The 18,064-nt window shown below is 36.2% G+C and overlaps 1 protein-coding gene across 1 annotated transcript; it reads left to right on the forward strand.

The window, feature by feature from the left end:
- The first annotated feature begins 325 nt into the window (after window positions 1–325).
- LOC128655441 (protein CLN8-like) lies at window positions 326–16,205 on the forward strand. Its single transcript, XM_053709065.1, has 2 exons — window positions 326–953; window positions 15,171–16,205. Exons 1-2 carry the CDS (start codon window positions 414–416, stop codon window positions 15,495–15,497), a joined length of 867 nt encoding a protein of 288 aa, XP_053565040.1. The 5' UTR covers window positions 326–413; the 3' UTR covers window positions 15,498–16,205.
- The last annotated feature ends 1,859 nt before the right edge of the window (window positions 16,206–18,064 follow it).

Below are 18,064 nucleotides of genomic sequence, written 5' to 3' on the forward strand. Positions count from 1 at the left end.
CCCCTGTGAAAGAAAAACAAGACTTTATTAACGGGGTATCAAACCCAAAAATGTTCTTTCCTGATTCAGATAGAGCATGCAATTTTCTAATTTACATCTATTATATATTTTTCTTCTTTCTCTTGGTACCTATTCTACACTTTGGCTTTGTTACTTTAAGTGTTATGTGGATGCAGACATTAGGGCAACTCATTATTCTTTGCAGAATGATTACAGTTTGGATGTTTTGTTATATATATTTGTATGTATTAGATCAATACAATGGACTTCTAATACACCAGCCTTTAATTCTACCCTTTCTTTTAAACTACATTTTCAGATAAGCATGTCTACCTCTAACTGCTATGGGAAATCATCATCCTTGAAAAACACTTCTTATTAATGAAAGCAGCAAACACTATTACTCCATTCAGATGCTCACTGACCAGCCGTCAAAGGTCACCTTACAATCTGAAATGGATTATTCTTCGTGGGAAACCTGCTTGAAGCTGATTGCTGCTGGGTTTTTTGTCTATTTGGGAATTTTTGTATTTTGTCACTTCATCTCTATCCTCCTCTGTGTTACTTATCGTGGCCTTTCTACCAAAGAGAAGGTATTTTGGGACATTGCGGCCACACGAGCAGTATTTGGAGTACAGTGCACTGTTGCTGGTCTGAGAGCGTTGCTTGTGGATCCAGTTCTTACAGCAGATAAGATCAGCTCCCAGCAGGACTGGTCTTGGTTTACTATACTTACAGCAACTGGATTCTTCCTTTATGACAATGTAGCCCTTCTCACGTTCAATTTAATTTTTTGGAGATGTGATGTGTATCTAGCAGTTCACCATATTTTTGCCTTAGTTGGAGTTTTTGGAGCAGTGATTTACAGTACAGCTGGACATTATTTAGTTTTGGTAACGTTATTATTGGAGATGAGCACACCTTTCACTTGCATTTCATGGATGATGTTGAGGGTAAGATATATATATATATATATCTGTATTTTTCAAAATTGTATAAATTTATATAAATTTGATCGACCCTTACTCAAAGAAATTGTGATGCTAAATGCAATACCATAACTCTCCAGTGCTTACGTTTGTAAGGTTGATAACTTTCCTATTTGATGATAAACTAAGTATACTATTTAATTTTATGTTTTGAATTAAAGGGACAGTAAAGTCAAAATTAAATGTTATTCAGAAAGAGCATGCCATTTTAAACAACTTTCCAACTTCTGTTATCATTGTTTTTAATTTTTGGTATCCTTTGTTGAAGAGTAGGCTCAGTAACAGCAATGCACTACTGGGAGCTAGCAGAACACATCTGATGAGCCAATAATAATGCATATATGTGCAGCCACCAATCACCAGCTATTTTCCAGCAGGGCATTACTGCTCTGCGGGAGGTGCCTGAGGGAATCCGAGAGGCAGGTGGGCGGTCCAGCAGCAGAGGGGGAAGGGAGGGAGTGGGAGGGCCCTACAATGCGGAAAAAATAAATAAATGAAGGGGAGAGATGGGGAGCTACACTACAGAAAAAAGGAGGGGTGGGGGATCCCTAACTAACAATCTCGGCAGAGGGGGACCACTACACAACAAAAAATGTGGAATAAATAAATAAAACAATTAAAAAAAATGTTTTATAGGTACTGATGGAATATATACCTAGCGCCTGTGTAATCCTATATGCTCCGGCTGTCTTGACCTCTAGCTGTCAATAAGGAACTTTTAAGAATATATGGATGTAGCCTGAGCGCCTCAACTAGAAGTGGGCTAGGATGTGAATAGGTAGTACACGTGTATTTATTAATGACAATAAATGTTGACAGTTAAAACAATAATTAAAACAAAAGTTTAAAACAATAAATAATATGCAAAGGTACCTATGTGGAATATTCAAATAGTACATTAACATGGATCCATGTTTATCAACATACAAAAAGACTGGTAAGATGTGACAGTAGACAACCTTGATAATAATATGCGAATAAAAGTTATATATAAATATATATATATATATATAAAAGCAAAAAAGATGGGTGTAGGGGTAGCGCTGTAAAAACACCCTAAAAATATATATTCAAATGTGACTAGAGTGATGAATTTGCTGCCTATGAATATCTATCCAGAGAAAACTGTGCCCCCAGGAATAGTGAACCTGATAGAATAAAATGTGTAATAAAGTTAGGGAAAAAAGGGGGATAAGGAATATTCAAGAGGGCGCAACACTCAGAAAGTAAGACCCTAAATATGGGAGTCTGTTTTAAGTTAGTTTAAAAAAACCAGTTTTCTGGAAAAGAGCAACTGGTTAATGTATATGTCTGGGTTTCCAAATGATAGAAATGCTGTAGATCAGAAAAAAGGTGATTATAGTTATTATTTAGTGTCACTATTAAAAGCTAATATTTAGTTGGATAACAAATGGTATCTAAAATGAATGTATACAATATACACAATTAACTTAGTTGGAATGCAGTTAACAATATTGTTGTTCTAGCCACATAACTAGTGTAGTACCCGCTGGATTGTGTGTGACAAATTAAGTGCACAAAGACATATATCAAAATGCAGCCACCTGTATCCAGGAGTGACCTAAATATTAGCAGAAGTCACTACGCTTGGTACTTTAAATATTATTATAGCCTAAGCGTACCATGCGTAGTAATAATAATAATAATGATAGGAGAGTTTCAATATCAATCTAAATCACAACAAAAATAGCCCAATAAAGTTCAATAAAGTTCAAAGTATAAGTCCAATATTGGTGGAAAGCTTCAATAACTGTAGGTAGATGCAAGTAATGCAAAATGTTTAGGCAAATATAACAATGTATCCACGTTCCACAACGAGCCCGTTGGGAGTATACTTACACTCCGTTACCTCAATCTAATGAGGTAAGTGCCGCGCAGTGTATAGGTAGTTCTCCCTCCCGGTATCTGTGGTATAGTGGAGCGGTGTCCTCTTACGATCCAGAGATCTCTTTAGCACTCTCTCTCGAATTTGACTCAATCATGTAAGAGAAAGGACATACAATAGTGCAACATTGTATGGGAATATCACACTTTTTATTTATTTAACAATTGTGCGCTTACATCAAATGACCTCAATAGTATGAGGTAATTAAAAGCATTGGTATAAAAATTCTTTGTCCTTTGACTCCTGAACAAATACTGATAAAATCTGGTAAAATCTGTGTACAATACAGATGAAACATACGGTAAAAAACAAGGAACCTGACGCGTTTCGAAGGGATATGGAACTTTTGTGCCCTTCTTCCTCAGAGGTATTTACCGATTAATACATTTGCTGCGCTTAAATACACTGAAAAGCCGGGGCGGCGGCACGCCCCGTAACGCTAATAAGTGTAGCCATTGGTCTCTAAAGATCACATGCCGGTTAGTTTATACTATTGGTTTAAAGTCCGGTTGTGAGTGTGTCATGTGACACTTCATTGATGCCATTGGATCTCAATATTGTGTACACTGTTTCTGTAGAAACATCGTAAACTACGGATAGTGTCCGATCGTATGAAAAACTTAAAATAATTTTGTTAAAGTATGTTTGGTATAATCATTTAAGTGGTTGGAGCTTGTTTTAAGTAAATGTCTATAATATGTTAAATGTATATCAGACATAATACAAAAATAATAATGATATATTACCGATGTCAATTTTTTGTGTAGTTGTGTCTAAAAGGAGAGATATTTTACTATAGTGATAAAAATGTGAAAAGTTGAATAATCCATTTTCCCTTTTTATAGTGTAGATGTCTAAAAATCTCCAGAATGGGAGATCGCCTTGTTATTTAATATAATCCTAGGCTATATGGATTATATATTTATAATATTCCTTTAAAAAGATAATAGATAATAAGATAAATTAATGTAGCAAGTGTATATGATAGAAAATTGAGTGTATGTGCTGGAATAAAATTGGATAAATATATGAATGAATAAATTCTAATAGACTATTGGGAATTATTAAATCATTGATAACTATAAATGTCCTCTGGTTTCAGGACTAGATAAATGGTGATATCTTATAATAAATCCTATAGTTGTAATGATATATAAAAAAATGATGGTTAAAATTTATTTAAAAAAAAAAAAAAAGGGGTACAGAGATGAAAATTTGGTATTAAAAATCCAAAATCGATGTTTATTAAATATAGTTAATATTGGCATAATTATTATTATTGCTATTAATGGTTAAAATATAAATATAATGTCATATAAACTGAAATTTATAAAACTAAATAGATGTTATATTAAAGAGATAATACTTTATGTTGTACTTGAATGGGAATGTATGGGATAATATAAGATGCAAAATGGGGCTTGTACTTATAGAGGAACAATACATGGATCCGATATGGATCACTAAATAGTTTAATATTGTAATTAAATTTTAGTGGTCCATATTGGTGAATTCAACAGTTACCAACAGAGATTGAATAATACTACATTATCTGGGTATTCAACTAAGATATAAGTTGGTTAAATAGATTAAATTAGATTAGATAGAGTTGTAGTAAAAACTTTCTATTTAGTGGAGGAACAATCGTTGGGAATGAATTGTATCATATATACATAGATGGATGGAATTAGGTGAGATAGGCAGCAAGGTCAATGTCTTTATTCAATCCCTTGGGAACTAGTGTTTGAAAAGTATAGATCCAGAATGTTTCCCTCCTCCGGATGTCCAATTCTCTATCTCCTCCTCTTCTCTTTTCAGGTATGTATTCTAAAATCGATCCTTTTAAACAACTCGGATCTTTATTGTGTTTCTTGAGGTAGTGTGCGGAGAGGTTGTGATTTTTTTCTCCTATTTCTATATTATTAAGATGTTCCAAAAGTCTTTTTTTATAGGGTCTAGTGGTGCGGCCTATATACTGTAGGCCACACCCACATTCTAAAATGTAAACCACATTTTCTGTGCAACAGTTACATAATGAATTGATTTCATAGCTCTTTTTCGTAACAGCTGAAGTGATCATCTTTGTGGGTTTATTTTTCCCTAAATGGTGATCACAAGCCACACAGTTGCGTCTGTTGCACTTGAAAAATCCAATTGTGGATTTACTAAGCCAATTTTTATTTGTACCTGGTTTGTCTTTCAATTGGCTAGGTGCTAGAATGTTTTTCAGATTCCGGTTTTTCCTAAAAATTACTTTTGGAGCTATTTCAGTAATAAAACTCGTCTTTTTTGAGGATCCAGAGGACTTTTATAGTTATCAATGATTTAATAATTCCCAATAGTCTATTAGAATTTATTCATTCATATATTTATCCAATTTTATTCCAGCACATACACTCAATTTTCTATCATATACACTTGCTACATTAATTTATCTTATTATCTATTATCTTTTTAAAGGAATATTATAAATATATAATCCATATAGCCTAGGATTATATTAAATAACAAGGCGATCTCCCATTCTGGAGATTTTTAGACATCTACACTATAAAAAGGGAAAATGGATTATTCAACTTTTCACATTTTTATCACTATAGTAAAATATCTCTCCTTTTAGACACAACTACACAAAAAATTGACATTGGTAATATATCATTATTATTTTTGTATTATGTCTGATATACATTTAACATATTATAGACGTTTACTTAAAACAAGCTCCAACCACTTAAATGATTATACCAAACATACTTTAACAAAATTATTTTAAGTTTTTCATACGATCGGACACTATCCGTAGTTTACGATGTTTCTACAGAAACAGTGTACACAATATTGAGATCCAATGGCATCAATGAAGTGTCACATGACACACTCACAACCGGACTTTAAACCAATAGTATAAACTAACCGGCATGTGATCTTTAGAGACCAATGGCTACACTTATTAGCGTTACGGGGCGTGCCGCCGCCCCGGCTTTTCAGTGTATTTAAGCGCAGCAAATGTATTAATCGGTAAATACCTCTGAGGAAGAAGGGCACAAAAGTTCCATATCCCTTCGAAACGCGTCAGGTTCCTTGTTTTATACCGTATGTTTCATCTGTATTGTACACAGATTTTACCAGATTTTATCAGTATTTGTTCAGGAGTCAAAGGACAAAGAATTTTTATACCAATGCTTTTAATTACCTCATACTATTGAGGTCATTTGATGTAAGCGCACAATTGTTAAATAAATAAAAAGTGTGATATTCCCATACAATGTTGCACTATTGTATGTCCTTTCTCTTACATGATTGAGTCAAATTCGAGAGAGAGTGCTAAAGAGATCTCTGGATCGTAAGAGGACACTGCTCCACTATACCACAGATACCGGGAGGGAGAACTACCTATACACTGCGCGGCACTTACCTCATTAGATTGAGGTAACGGAGTGTAAGTATACTCCCAACGGGCTCGTTGTGGAACGTGGATACATTGTTATATTTGCCTAAACATTTTGCATTACTTGCATCTACCTACAGTTATTGAAGCTTTCCACCAATATTGGACTTATACTTTGAACTTTATTGAACTTTATTGGGCTATTTTTGTTGTGATTTAGATTGATATTGAAACTCTCCTATCATTATTATTATTACTACGCATGGTACGCTTAGGCTATCATAATATTTAAAGTACCAAGCGTAGTGACTTCTGCTAATATTTAGGTCACTCCTGGATACAGGTGGCTGCATTTTGATATATGTCTTTGTGCACTTAATTTGTCACACACAATCCAGCGGGTACTACACTAGTTATGTGGCTAGAACAACAATATTGTTAACTGCATTCCAACTAAGTTAATTGTGTATATTGTATACATTCATTTTAGATACCATTTGTTATCCAACTAAATATTAGCTTTTAATAGTGACACTAAATAATAACTATAATCACCTTTTTTTTCTGATCTACAGCATTTCTATCATTTGGAAACCCAGACATATACATTAACCAGTTGCTCTTTTCCAGTAAACTGGTTTTTTTAAACTAACTTAAAACAGACTCCCATATTTAGGGTCTTACTTTCTGAGTGTTGCGCCCTCTTGAATATTCCTTATCCCCCTTTTTTCCCTAACTTTATTACATATATATATATATATATATATATATATATATATATATATACACTGTGTGCAGAATTATTAGGCAAATGAGTATTTTGACCACATCATCCTCTTTATGCATGTTGTCTTACTCCAAGCTGTATAGGCTCGAAAGCCTACTACCAATTAAGCATATTAGGTGATGTGCATCTCTGTAATGAGAAGGGGTGTGGTCTAATGACATCAACACCCTATATCAGGTGTGCATAATTATTAGGCAACTTCCTTTCCTTTGGCAAAATGGGTCAAAAGAAGGACTTGACAGGCTCAGAAAAGTCAAAAATAGTGAGATATCTTGCAGAGGGATGCAGCACTCTTAAAATTGCAAAGCTTCTGAAGCGTGATCATCGAACAATCAAGCGTTTCATTCAAAATAGTCAACAGGGTCGCAAGAAGCGTGTGGAAAAACCAAGGCGCAAAATAACTGCCCATGAACTGAGAAAAGTCAAGCGTGCAGCTGCCAAGATGCCACTTGCCACCAGTTTGGCCATATTTCAGAGCTGCAACATCACTGGAGTGCCCAAAAGCACAAGGTGTGCAATACTCAGAGACATGGCCAAGGTAAGAAAGGCTGAAAGACGACCACCACTGAACAAGACACACAAGCTGAAACGTCAAGACTGGGCCAAGAAATATCTCAAGACTGATTTTTCTAAGGTTTTATGGACTGATGAAATGAGAGTGAGTCTTGATGGGCCAGATGGATGGGCCCGTGGCTGGATTGGTAAAGGGCAGAGAGCTCCAGTCCGACTCAGGCGCCAGCAAGGTGGAGGTGGAGTACTGGTTTGGGCTGCTATCATCAAAGATGAGCTTGTGGGGCCTTTTCGGGTTGAGGATGGAGTCAAGCTCAACTCCCAGTCCTACTGCCAGTTTCTGGAAGACACCTTCTTCAAGCAGTGGTACAGGAAGAAGTCTGCATCCTTCAAGAAAAACATGATTTTCATGCAGGACAATGCTCCATCACACGCGTCCAAGTACTCCACAGCGTGGCTGGCAAGAAAGGGTATAAAAGAAGAAAATCTAATGACATGGCCTCCTTGTTCACCTGATCTGAACCCCATTGAGAACCTGTGGTCCATCATCAAATGTGAGATTTACAAGGAGGGAAAACAGTACACCTCTCTGAACAGTGTCTGGGAGGCTGTGGTTGCTGCTGCACGCAATGTTGATGGTGAACAGATCAAAACACTGACAGAATCCATGGATGGCAGGCTTTTGAGTGTCCTTGCAAAGAAAGGTGGCTATATTGGTCACTGATTTGTTTTTGTTTTGTTTTTGAATGTCAGGAATGTATATTTGTGAATGTTGAGATGTTATATTGGTTTCACTGGTAAAAATAAATAATTGAAATGGGTATATATTTGTTTTTTGTTAAGTTGCCTAATAATTATGCACAGTAATAGTCACCTGCACACACAGATATCCCCCTAAAATAGCTATAACTAAAAACAAACTAAAAACTACTTCCAAAACTATTCAGCTTTGATATTAATGAGTTTTTTGGGTTCATTGAGAACATGGTTGTTGTTCAATAATAAAATTAATCCTCAAAAATACAACTTACCTAATAATTCTGCACTCCCTGTATATACTGTATATACATGGAAAAAGTACCACTAAAGAAAGTACCACTAAAGCAGTACTACACCACCTTGGTACACAAATGGGGCACTCTTGGCCGTGGTGTAGTGAGAAGTCACAAATTGTTCCTATCAGTTGAGTGTAACTTGTAATCCCAGATTCAGTGAAAACATGATGTAGAATTTCCAAGCGTATACTTAGGTAGAGTCCAATATAGTTATGTTATAGATGATCCCTCATTAGTGATGGTGTAGGAGAAAAAAGGGGATGTGACTGAAAGCTCAAAAAATAGGGCAAAATAGTGGGGGGGGGAGTTAATCCTTCAACAAAGGATACAAATACAAAAATGTAAAAATGTGAATTTTTTTTAGCAGAAATTGCCAAAAGATGCCATTGATAAAAAAAGATGAAAATATGTGTTGAAGTTAAGATAAATACATTCGTAGGTGCAATAATAGTCTAAGTGATGAAAGTTAGTGAATGAAAAATTATTCTTAAGGTTCAGTTGGGTGTTGCAAGATTAGTGCAGCTGGGTGCTGCAGGGTTAGTGCTGCGACCACAGGTGGAAATCCAGAGATTTTAGTGGATGTTCTGCTCCTAGCTGGATTTATCTGTGAAAGATCTGCTCCTAGCTGGATTTATCTGTGAAAGATAATCAATATAGTGTAGTATGTTTAAAGTAGATGTAGAAATAAGGCTTATCAGATTCTTGGTCGACGCGTTTTGGCCTCTCACAGGCCTTTTTCAAAAGAGTGACGTCTAGCTGCTGCACTGTTTTTTAAGCTTGGTAGAGGTTAAGTCTCACTGTACACACTTTTTTGTCTGAGGACGGACTTTATGGTCTGAAAACATTCATTAAATGAGGTATTGATGAAAGGATAGGAGTGAGCTCTTTCTTTTATTCTATATATATTGGGCTGCTGCTTTTGGAAGTCTGGAGTGCGATCTGTTTGGACCTATATATATATATATATATATATATATATATATATATATATATATATATAGTTTTGGCAGGTAAATACAAAAAAAGGCTCTATTTTTGTTTAAATGGAGTGATAGCAAAAATGCTAAAAAATCTCCGGTATTTTAGGCAAGTTCTTCTCTGAAAGTCCCATTAGTGAAGGGGTTAAACTGTAAAAATTTCAAGTAGACTGTCCCTTTAGCATATACAAATCCACTAACTACTTAAAGTAAAGGTAAACTTTGATTAATGAAATCCCGTTTTTTAAAAATACTATTAAAAACAGGGGCACTTTCATTCATCAAAGTTAACAAAGCAGCCATTTTGATTAAAAACTTAACTTTTTTTCTTTTCACAGCCAGAGCAGCTTCCCCCTCCTGAAAATCCTCTCTTCACACGTCAGCAATGACTAATCCGGCTTCCTCCAATCACGGCTTTCCCCCCAGGGTGGTCATTGCCTGAGGCCATGCTGTGATTGGAGGAAGCTGGATTTTATTTTTAAAAAAACGGCTTTCATTCACCAAAGTTTACCTTCACTTTAAGGATTTTTCATAAAGTAAATAAAGACACCTGTGAAAATAATTGTAAGTGCACAGATTGTTGAAATTTGCTATCATATGTAAAACGTAACATTGATACGAATATAACTGCACAGTATCATGTCTGCTGTGTGCTAAAATATTAGTTACAATTGTATGCAAACATTTTGCCACCTCAGAACAAATAAGTTATTTAGTTGATTTTCTAAGCGAAAAAAAAGTTAGCACAAGCTTTGCAGTCATATTTCTGAAAATTTGAATGCAGTTAACATTTATTTGCTGAATGATTGTAAAAGAATGAAACAGTAAATGGGACAAGTGCAGAAGTTTGGGTACTCATCCAGTCAGTACCTATTAATGCTGCCTTTGGCAGAAATAACACTCTCCAAATGATTTTTGTAGCCATCTAACATTCTTTCTATTCTTGCTTTAGTATTTTTCCACTAAAAACCCCACTAGCTTTTAAATGAAGTGCTATACTGACTCCTGCAGCAGTTACCTATGTAGGACTGGTAAACACCATAGCAGACATTCTGTGAGGCAGGGAGCTGGCGCAGATCGGGCAGGTCTGTACTACCTGAAGGTTGTATACTAGAGAAGCACCTCTGGGATAGTAGTGTGGAATTTCTGCACAGGGTGTTTTTTGCCATGTGCCTCTCTCGCTTTTCCAATTAAACTTGTACAATTTTGCTTCCTGGTATTGTTTAGTAAACTATGTGCAAAATAAAACGTACATGTAAATCTAGAGCAATGCACAGTTCTACCGGCAATCCGGCAAGAAAATATGATTAATCAACTGGATCACCCTATCTCCAGGGAAGAATTGTTAGACACCATAAAAAACTTGAAGCCTGGGAAAAGACCAGGCCCAGGCGGCCTATCAGCAAAATATTTTAAAACATTCAAAAATATATTATGCCCAACTTATTATCTGTATTTGAAAAGGTAGATGGATTGTCTTTCCACCCTATTATGTTAGTGGCAAGGATTGTGGTCCTCCCTAAACCAGGAAAGGCGAAAGATAGCTCTGCTTACTTTCGTCCAATTTCCCTTTTCAATTTAAATATTAAATTATATGCCAAAATAGTAGCCATGAGGATTAATAGATTTCTGCCACAAATTACCCACCTATATCAAGTTGGCTTTATCCCAGCCAGGGAAGCCTGTGATAACACAATTTTACAATTAATTGAATTTGCTAAGAGAGGGGAGGCTCCTGCTGTGATCCTGGGAATGGATGCCGAGAAAACCTTCAATAGGTTGGATTGGCAGTTTTTACGAATTACACTATCTCAGTTTGGATTTAGACAATGGTTTATTCTTTTATCTTTGCACTACACAACTATCCTTTGGCGTCCATTAAATTTAATAACACCTTATCCCCTTTGTAAATTGTTCCGTATCCAGAATGGAACCTGTCATGATCAATTCATGAGGAGTAGTTAATACCTGGATTAGCTTCCCAGCAGAGGAGGTATTGTGTTCTCAGCATTGCCAGGGTTAATCTGAAATGTTATTTCTTTGTGTAACTTCTATTTGTCTTATGTTATTAAACATATAAATAATTTAATTCTGTCTTTTTCGGCTCTAATATCTGAATTCACACTCTGAAGAGAGAAGGTTAAAGGCACTTTACCCAACTGTTAATTGTGTGAGTTATTGGGTTTCCAAGACTTAAGTCACATGGCTTGTAATGAACCTATGCATAAGGACTTCAAGACATTTCAGGATAAGCTGTGTTGTGTGACATTTATGGGTCCTGGGGGGAGGTCACCTGCACACAGCTAAATAAATTTAAAAAGCAGAAAGGAGTTTAGAATGGGGAGAGTCAGTGATGGTGCAAAGGTGTGAGGTGAGGCTGTAATCCTTCATCTCTCTCAAACAAATATGTAGGGTGTATTTTATCATATAGAAGGCACAATAGCACTATGATGCATGGCATTTGTCTTGTTTATGTAAACCATTTATACTTATGATCTAACAATTCTTGAATGATGTCTTCTTATCTTTACATCAGGTCTAATGTTTCTAGGCTGATTGAAAGCCCTTAAGGCTGGGAACACTTAGCTTTATTAAATAATTGGAGCTGTAAACGACAAGAGTAAAGATGATGCTCCCTTTTATATCACCTTGCGTAGCAATGTAAGCCACTTAAAGGGAAATTCTGCTCAAAATATAGATAATCCCTTTATTGCCCATTCCCCATTATTGCATAACCAACACTGTTATATTAATATACTTTTTACTTCTGTGATTACCTTGTACCTAAGCCTCTGCAGACTGCCCCCGTATTACAGTTGTTTTGACAGACTTGCATTTTAGCCAATCAGTGCCGACTCATACATAACTCCACGGAAGTGAGCTCAATGTTATCTATATGGCACACATGAACTACCGCTGTCTAGTTGTGAAAAACTGTCAAAATTTACTGAGACAAGAGGCGGCCTTCAAGGGCTTAGAAATTAGCATACGAACCTACCTAGGTTTTGCTTTCAACAAAGAATACCAAACGAACAAAGCAAATTTGATGATAAAAAAAAATTGAAAAGTTGTTTAAAATTGCATGCCCTATCTGAATCATGAACGTTTAATTCCCTTCAATAGCTTATTTGCATAGGGATATTTTGTGATCAATGGGGATAATCACCCTTGTTGTACTGACCTTGGTTTAATAGCACTGTTATAGTTTTACTAGGGCACATACTGTTAGATATAATAGATAGAGTGAAGGATGAGTATTTTTTTGGTTTTACTTGTGTATTCATTTTTTCCAGTGTTTTTAATATATTAATAAGTTGTTTTACTTATTCTCAATCACATTTACATTTTGATGTGAGATGGTGAATTTATAAAAGTGACAGTGTGCCTAGAAAATACTCTCTGTGCCTCCCGCACTGCTCACTGTAAGAGGTCCACAAACTTTTACAGTGAAATTTTGTGTATGTTAAGGCTCCCCTATTTTCCAATCTTTTCATTGAAATAGCCTTCCTACATTCCATGGTGTCACAATAGCGGGGAATACATGCTATAGATTCTATATCCCCATAGGATGCACCTGCCTAACTAGAAACTGAAAGTGATTTCTACTGGGGGGTAGTGTTACTATCTCCCTGTCTGATTTAACTAGATGGGTATGAGAGGGAATTCTCCTCTTTCAAATGAGGGCGTTACACCCCCTCACTAATTTTTTAGGTGGCCACATGGTAATGATGATCACCTACCACAAGTAGACAGCTGTACTGTGTTTGAGGAGGGGAGGAGGGTACACTTTTATATATAAAACAAAAAAGATAAAACATAAAGGGGTATGAGACCCCAGTTTAAAGAGGGGAACCCCCATTTCCAGTATAGGGTCTCATACCACTGTCATTAGTAGGTGGTTGCCATTTACTGTATGTAAATGTATTTACTGTATGGAGGGTAGTGGCGCCAAATCTGTCCCTATCCCCTAAAGACAGCATATAACACAAAGACAGAGGGGTTTGCTCATAATCAAATAAGTAGTCTTGTGCCTTTTAACCCCTTCACTACCGATAATTTCAGAGAAAAAATTGCCCAAAGTGCAAGAGAATTTTTAGCATTTTTGCTATCAATCCATTTAAGCAGAATTAGAGCTTTTTTTTCTTCTTTTTTTTAATTTACCTATGAAACCGTTATATATATTTAAATAAGACAACCCAAGGTATTGAACTATGCTCATTTTGGTGTATTTCACGCCACTATTCGACCGCCAAATAGGGTCATATGAAAAAAATCTTTAACTTTAACTTTGGGTTTCACACAACTACTGCAGTCATAAGACAAATGGTTGTAAAAAGCTTCTCTGGGGTCCCCTTTATGCAGAAACAGCAGATATGCATGGCTTTGCCATTTTTCTTTGGCAATTAGAAGGCCGCTAATTGCAGCTGCGCACCACACTTCTAAAATTCCTGGCCCAACTTGTGACCCTTTATTTGAAAGCAGCAATCTGATTGTCACAACAATGACAAATAGCTCTCAACTTAGGTTCTATTTTTGGGGTTCTGATGCTTTTTATAGGCTTTTATTACCCCATCATCATAAGAATAGATCATAATACCATGCATTTTAAAAAGTGATGTTTCACTATTCCAATAAGGGGGTTCATGCCCTTATAACTATGAAATGATGCTAAAATTAGACTGAAAACCTGGCAGTAACCGCTTGCCTCATTTTGTTTTTAGTACGGTTGATGTTGGGGCTCATAATGATTTTTGTCCGAACTACTAAAACAAAATGTTAGAATCAAAATAGATGGGAGAACTGGGAGAATGTAGGAACGGGTGATGTTTTGTGAAACCCTATATAGGATTACTTTTAGTACAAATATTTATTTTTGCTATACTGAGTGATTTTGGCTGGAGATAGAAAAATGCATACGATTTCATAAAGGGTTAAGTCACCCCTCTGGGAATTCAGATTTTTGTGTAATTTGGGTAGCTCTTGCTGATTGGTGGCTACATTTAGCCACCAATCAGCAAGAGCTTTCCAGGACTTGAACCACAAATGGGCCAACTCTTAAGCTTTACATTCCTGCTTTTCAAATAAAGATACCAAGAGAATGACAAAAATTTGATAATAGGAGTAAATTAAAAAGCTGCTTTTAATTACATGCTCTATCTGATTCATGAAAGAAAAAATTGATTTTCATATTTGACCATATAAGTATAAACTTATGATGCTAAATATGTTTTTGAAGTATTTAGGAAACAATGACTCCCATGTACTCCACAGAAAATCACACAAAAGTATTTTTTTTCTTTTTCAATCCATGGTGGCGATTTCTCATGATTTCTTTTGCAAAGTAAGTTTTGTTTTTTTTCTAAAAATGCTTAGACTTCTGAAAAAAGACTAAGGGCCAAGACTCTAAAAACACATTTAGCATAGGGGTGTGAAAATGGCTAAGCAGCGAAAAGGTTAATATCCCTTTAAAGTTAATGGGAATTTCGTAGATAAATTATTTGGTCTTCTTTCTGAATGTAAGGAATTTGCATATTTATTTATTTTTTCTTTGTTTTTAGGCTGGATGGTCAGACACAGTGTTTTGGAAAATAAACCAATGGATAATGGTGCACATATTCCACTGCCGAATGGTTCTTCTTTACCACATTTGGTGGGTCTGCTTGTGGTATTGGGATAGTTTAATACGTTCTGTTTCTTATGTATATTTAGCATTTTTCTTCAGTGGGATTTTATTAGTCATGGTTATTTTGAACCCTTATTGGATTCACAAAAAGACTTATCAGCTCTTGAACCCAGTCGACTGGTATTTCAAGGCTCCATCAGCAAAGTCTGCACTGTCAGAGGATAAAAATATTGTGATGGACAACAAAAAGAAGAAACCTTAGACCAAGGCTTATGTTGCTATGAAGCTAAGATTTTATATGGACATTATTGGGACTTTTGTCAAGTGAACAAATGCTGTAAACAATTTAACAGAATTCTCAGACTTATTGTGCAAACTGATGCAGCTCAGGTTTTGTGAATTGCCAATTCTTAGTACAAGTTAGTCAGTTTGGTAAACTTTCATTTCTAAAGCAGTTTAAATTGTGTCTTAGGGACCGATTGTCACAGGGGGGTAGTTATCAAGCCGTCAACCTCAAATACGCTGGAATTCCGCAGCGTATTTGTGGCGAGGCTGATTCGCCTTAGTTATCAAAGGCTAGAGACCGGCAAAAGTAGAATTTTGTGACGTAAACTTCGATCCGCCGGACTCAGTCCGACACAGATCGATTCTTACGTCACTCCAGATGTTCCGCACACAAGTGCGGCACAATCTGACTACTTTTGCTAATTATCAAAAAACTAGCAGGTACGCTCGGCACTTTTCCGGCCCAGCGTGCCTGGAGGCAGCGGATCCCATAGGAATCAATGGGAGTCTGACCATAGAGAAAGTACAAGTTCGCTGCTGCCAGACATCCCATTGATTTCTATGGGAGCTGTCTACACCTAACACCCTAACATGTACCCCGAGTCTAAACACCCCTAATCTGTCCCCCCTACACCGCCGCAACTAAATAAAGTTATTACACCCTAAACCGCCGCTCCCGGAGCCCACCGCAAGCTACTCTATACATATTAACCCCTAAACCGCCGCTCCCTGACCCCGCCGCAACTATAATCAATGTATTAACCCCTAAACCGCCGCTCCCGGACACTGCCGCAACCTACATTATACCTAGTAACCCCTATCCTGCCCCCCCTATACCGCCGCCCTCTATAATAAAGTTATTAACCCCTATCCTGCTGATCCCGCACCTCACCGCAACTAAATAAATAGTTTAACCCCTAAACCGCCGCTCCCGGACCCTGCCGCAACCTATATTAAATTTATTAACCCCTAATCTGCCCCCCCTACACCATCGCCACCTATAATACATTTATTAACACCTATCCTGCCCCCCACTACACAGCCGCCACTGTAATAAATTTATTAAGCCCTAAACCTAAGTCTAACACTAACCCTAACACCCCCCTAACTTAAATATTAATTAAATAAATCTAAATAATATTTCTATTATCAACTAAATTAATCCTATTTAAAACTAAATGCTTACCTATAAAATAAACCCTAATATAGCTACAATATAAATAATAATTATATTGTAGCTATTTTAGGATTTATTTTTATTTTACAGGTAACTTTCAATTTATTTTAACTAGGTACAATAGCTATTAAATAGTTATTAACTATTTAATAGCTACCTAGATAAAATAAAGAGAAATTTACCTGTAAAATAAAAACTAACCTAAGTTACAATTACACCTAACACTACACTACACTTAAATAAATTATTCCTATTTAAAACTAAATACTTACCTGTAAAATAAACCCTAAGATAGCTACAATATAATTAATAATTACATTGTAGCTATTTTAGGATTTATATTTATTTTACAGGTAACTTTGTATTTATTTTAGCTAGTTAGAATAGTTATTAAATAGTTATTAACTATTTAATAACTACCTAGCTAAAAGAAATACAAAATTACCTGTAAAATAAATCCTAACCTAAGTTACAATTAAACCTAACACTACACTATCATTAAATAAATTAAATAAATTAAATACAAATAACTACAATTAAATACAATTACATAAACTAACTAAAGTACAAAAAATAAAAAAAGCTAAGTTACAAAAAATAAAAAAATAGGTTACAAACATTTAAAAAATATTACAATTTTAAGCTAATTACACCTAATCTAAGCCCCCTAATAAAATAACAAAGCCCCCAAAATAAAAAAATTCCCTACCCTATTCTACATTAAAAAAGTTCAAAGCTCTTTTACCTTACCAGCCCTTAAAAGGGCCTTTTGTGGGGCATGCCCCAAAGAAAACTGCTCTTTTGCCTGTAAAAGAAAAATACAACCCCCCAACATTAAAACCCACCACCCACATACCCCTAATCTAACCCAAACCCCCCTTAAAATAACCTAACACTAATCCCCTGAAGATCATCCTACCTTTAGTCGTCTTCACTCAGCCGAGCCACCGATGGAACTGAAGAGGAGATCCGGAGCGGCAGAAGTGATCCTCCAAGGGGCGCTGAAGAAATCTTCCATCCGATGAAGTGATCCTCCAGGCGGCGCTGAAGAAGTCTTCCATCCGGCCAATGTCATCTTCCAAGCGGCGCTGAAGAAGTCTTCTATCCGGGCGATGTCATCTTCCAAGCGGGGTCTTCAATCTTCATCCCGCCGACGCGGAACATCCTTCTTTCCCGACGGACTACCGACGAATGAAGGCTCCTTTAAGGGACGACGTCAACCAAGATGGCGTCCCTTCAATTCCAATTGGCTGATAGGATTCTATCAGCCAATCGGAATTAAGGTAGGAAAAATCTGATTGGCTGATTGAATCAGCCAATCAGATTGAGCTCGCATTCTATTGGCTGATTGGATCAGCCAATAGAAT

The sequence above is a fragment of the Bombina bombina genome, chromosome 4 (genome assembly GCF_027579735.1).
Source record: "Bombina bombina isolate aBomBom1 chromosome 4, aBomBom1.pri, whole genome shotgun sequence".
Lineage (NCBI taxonomy): Eukaryota > Metazoa > Chordata > Amphibia > Anura > Bombinatoridae > Bombina > Bombina bombina.

Excerpts from the sequence above, each read along its gene's own strand:
- LOC128655441 (XM_053709065.1), top strand. The coding sequence starts at position 414 with ATGCTCACTGACCAGCCGTCAAAGGTCACCTTACAATCTGAAATGGAT. Across the intron at positions 954-15,170 it reads TTTCATGGATGATGTTGAGG|GCTGGATGGTCAGACACAGT; the intron begins GTAAGATATATA and ends CTTTGTTTTTAG.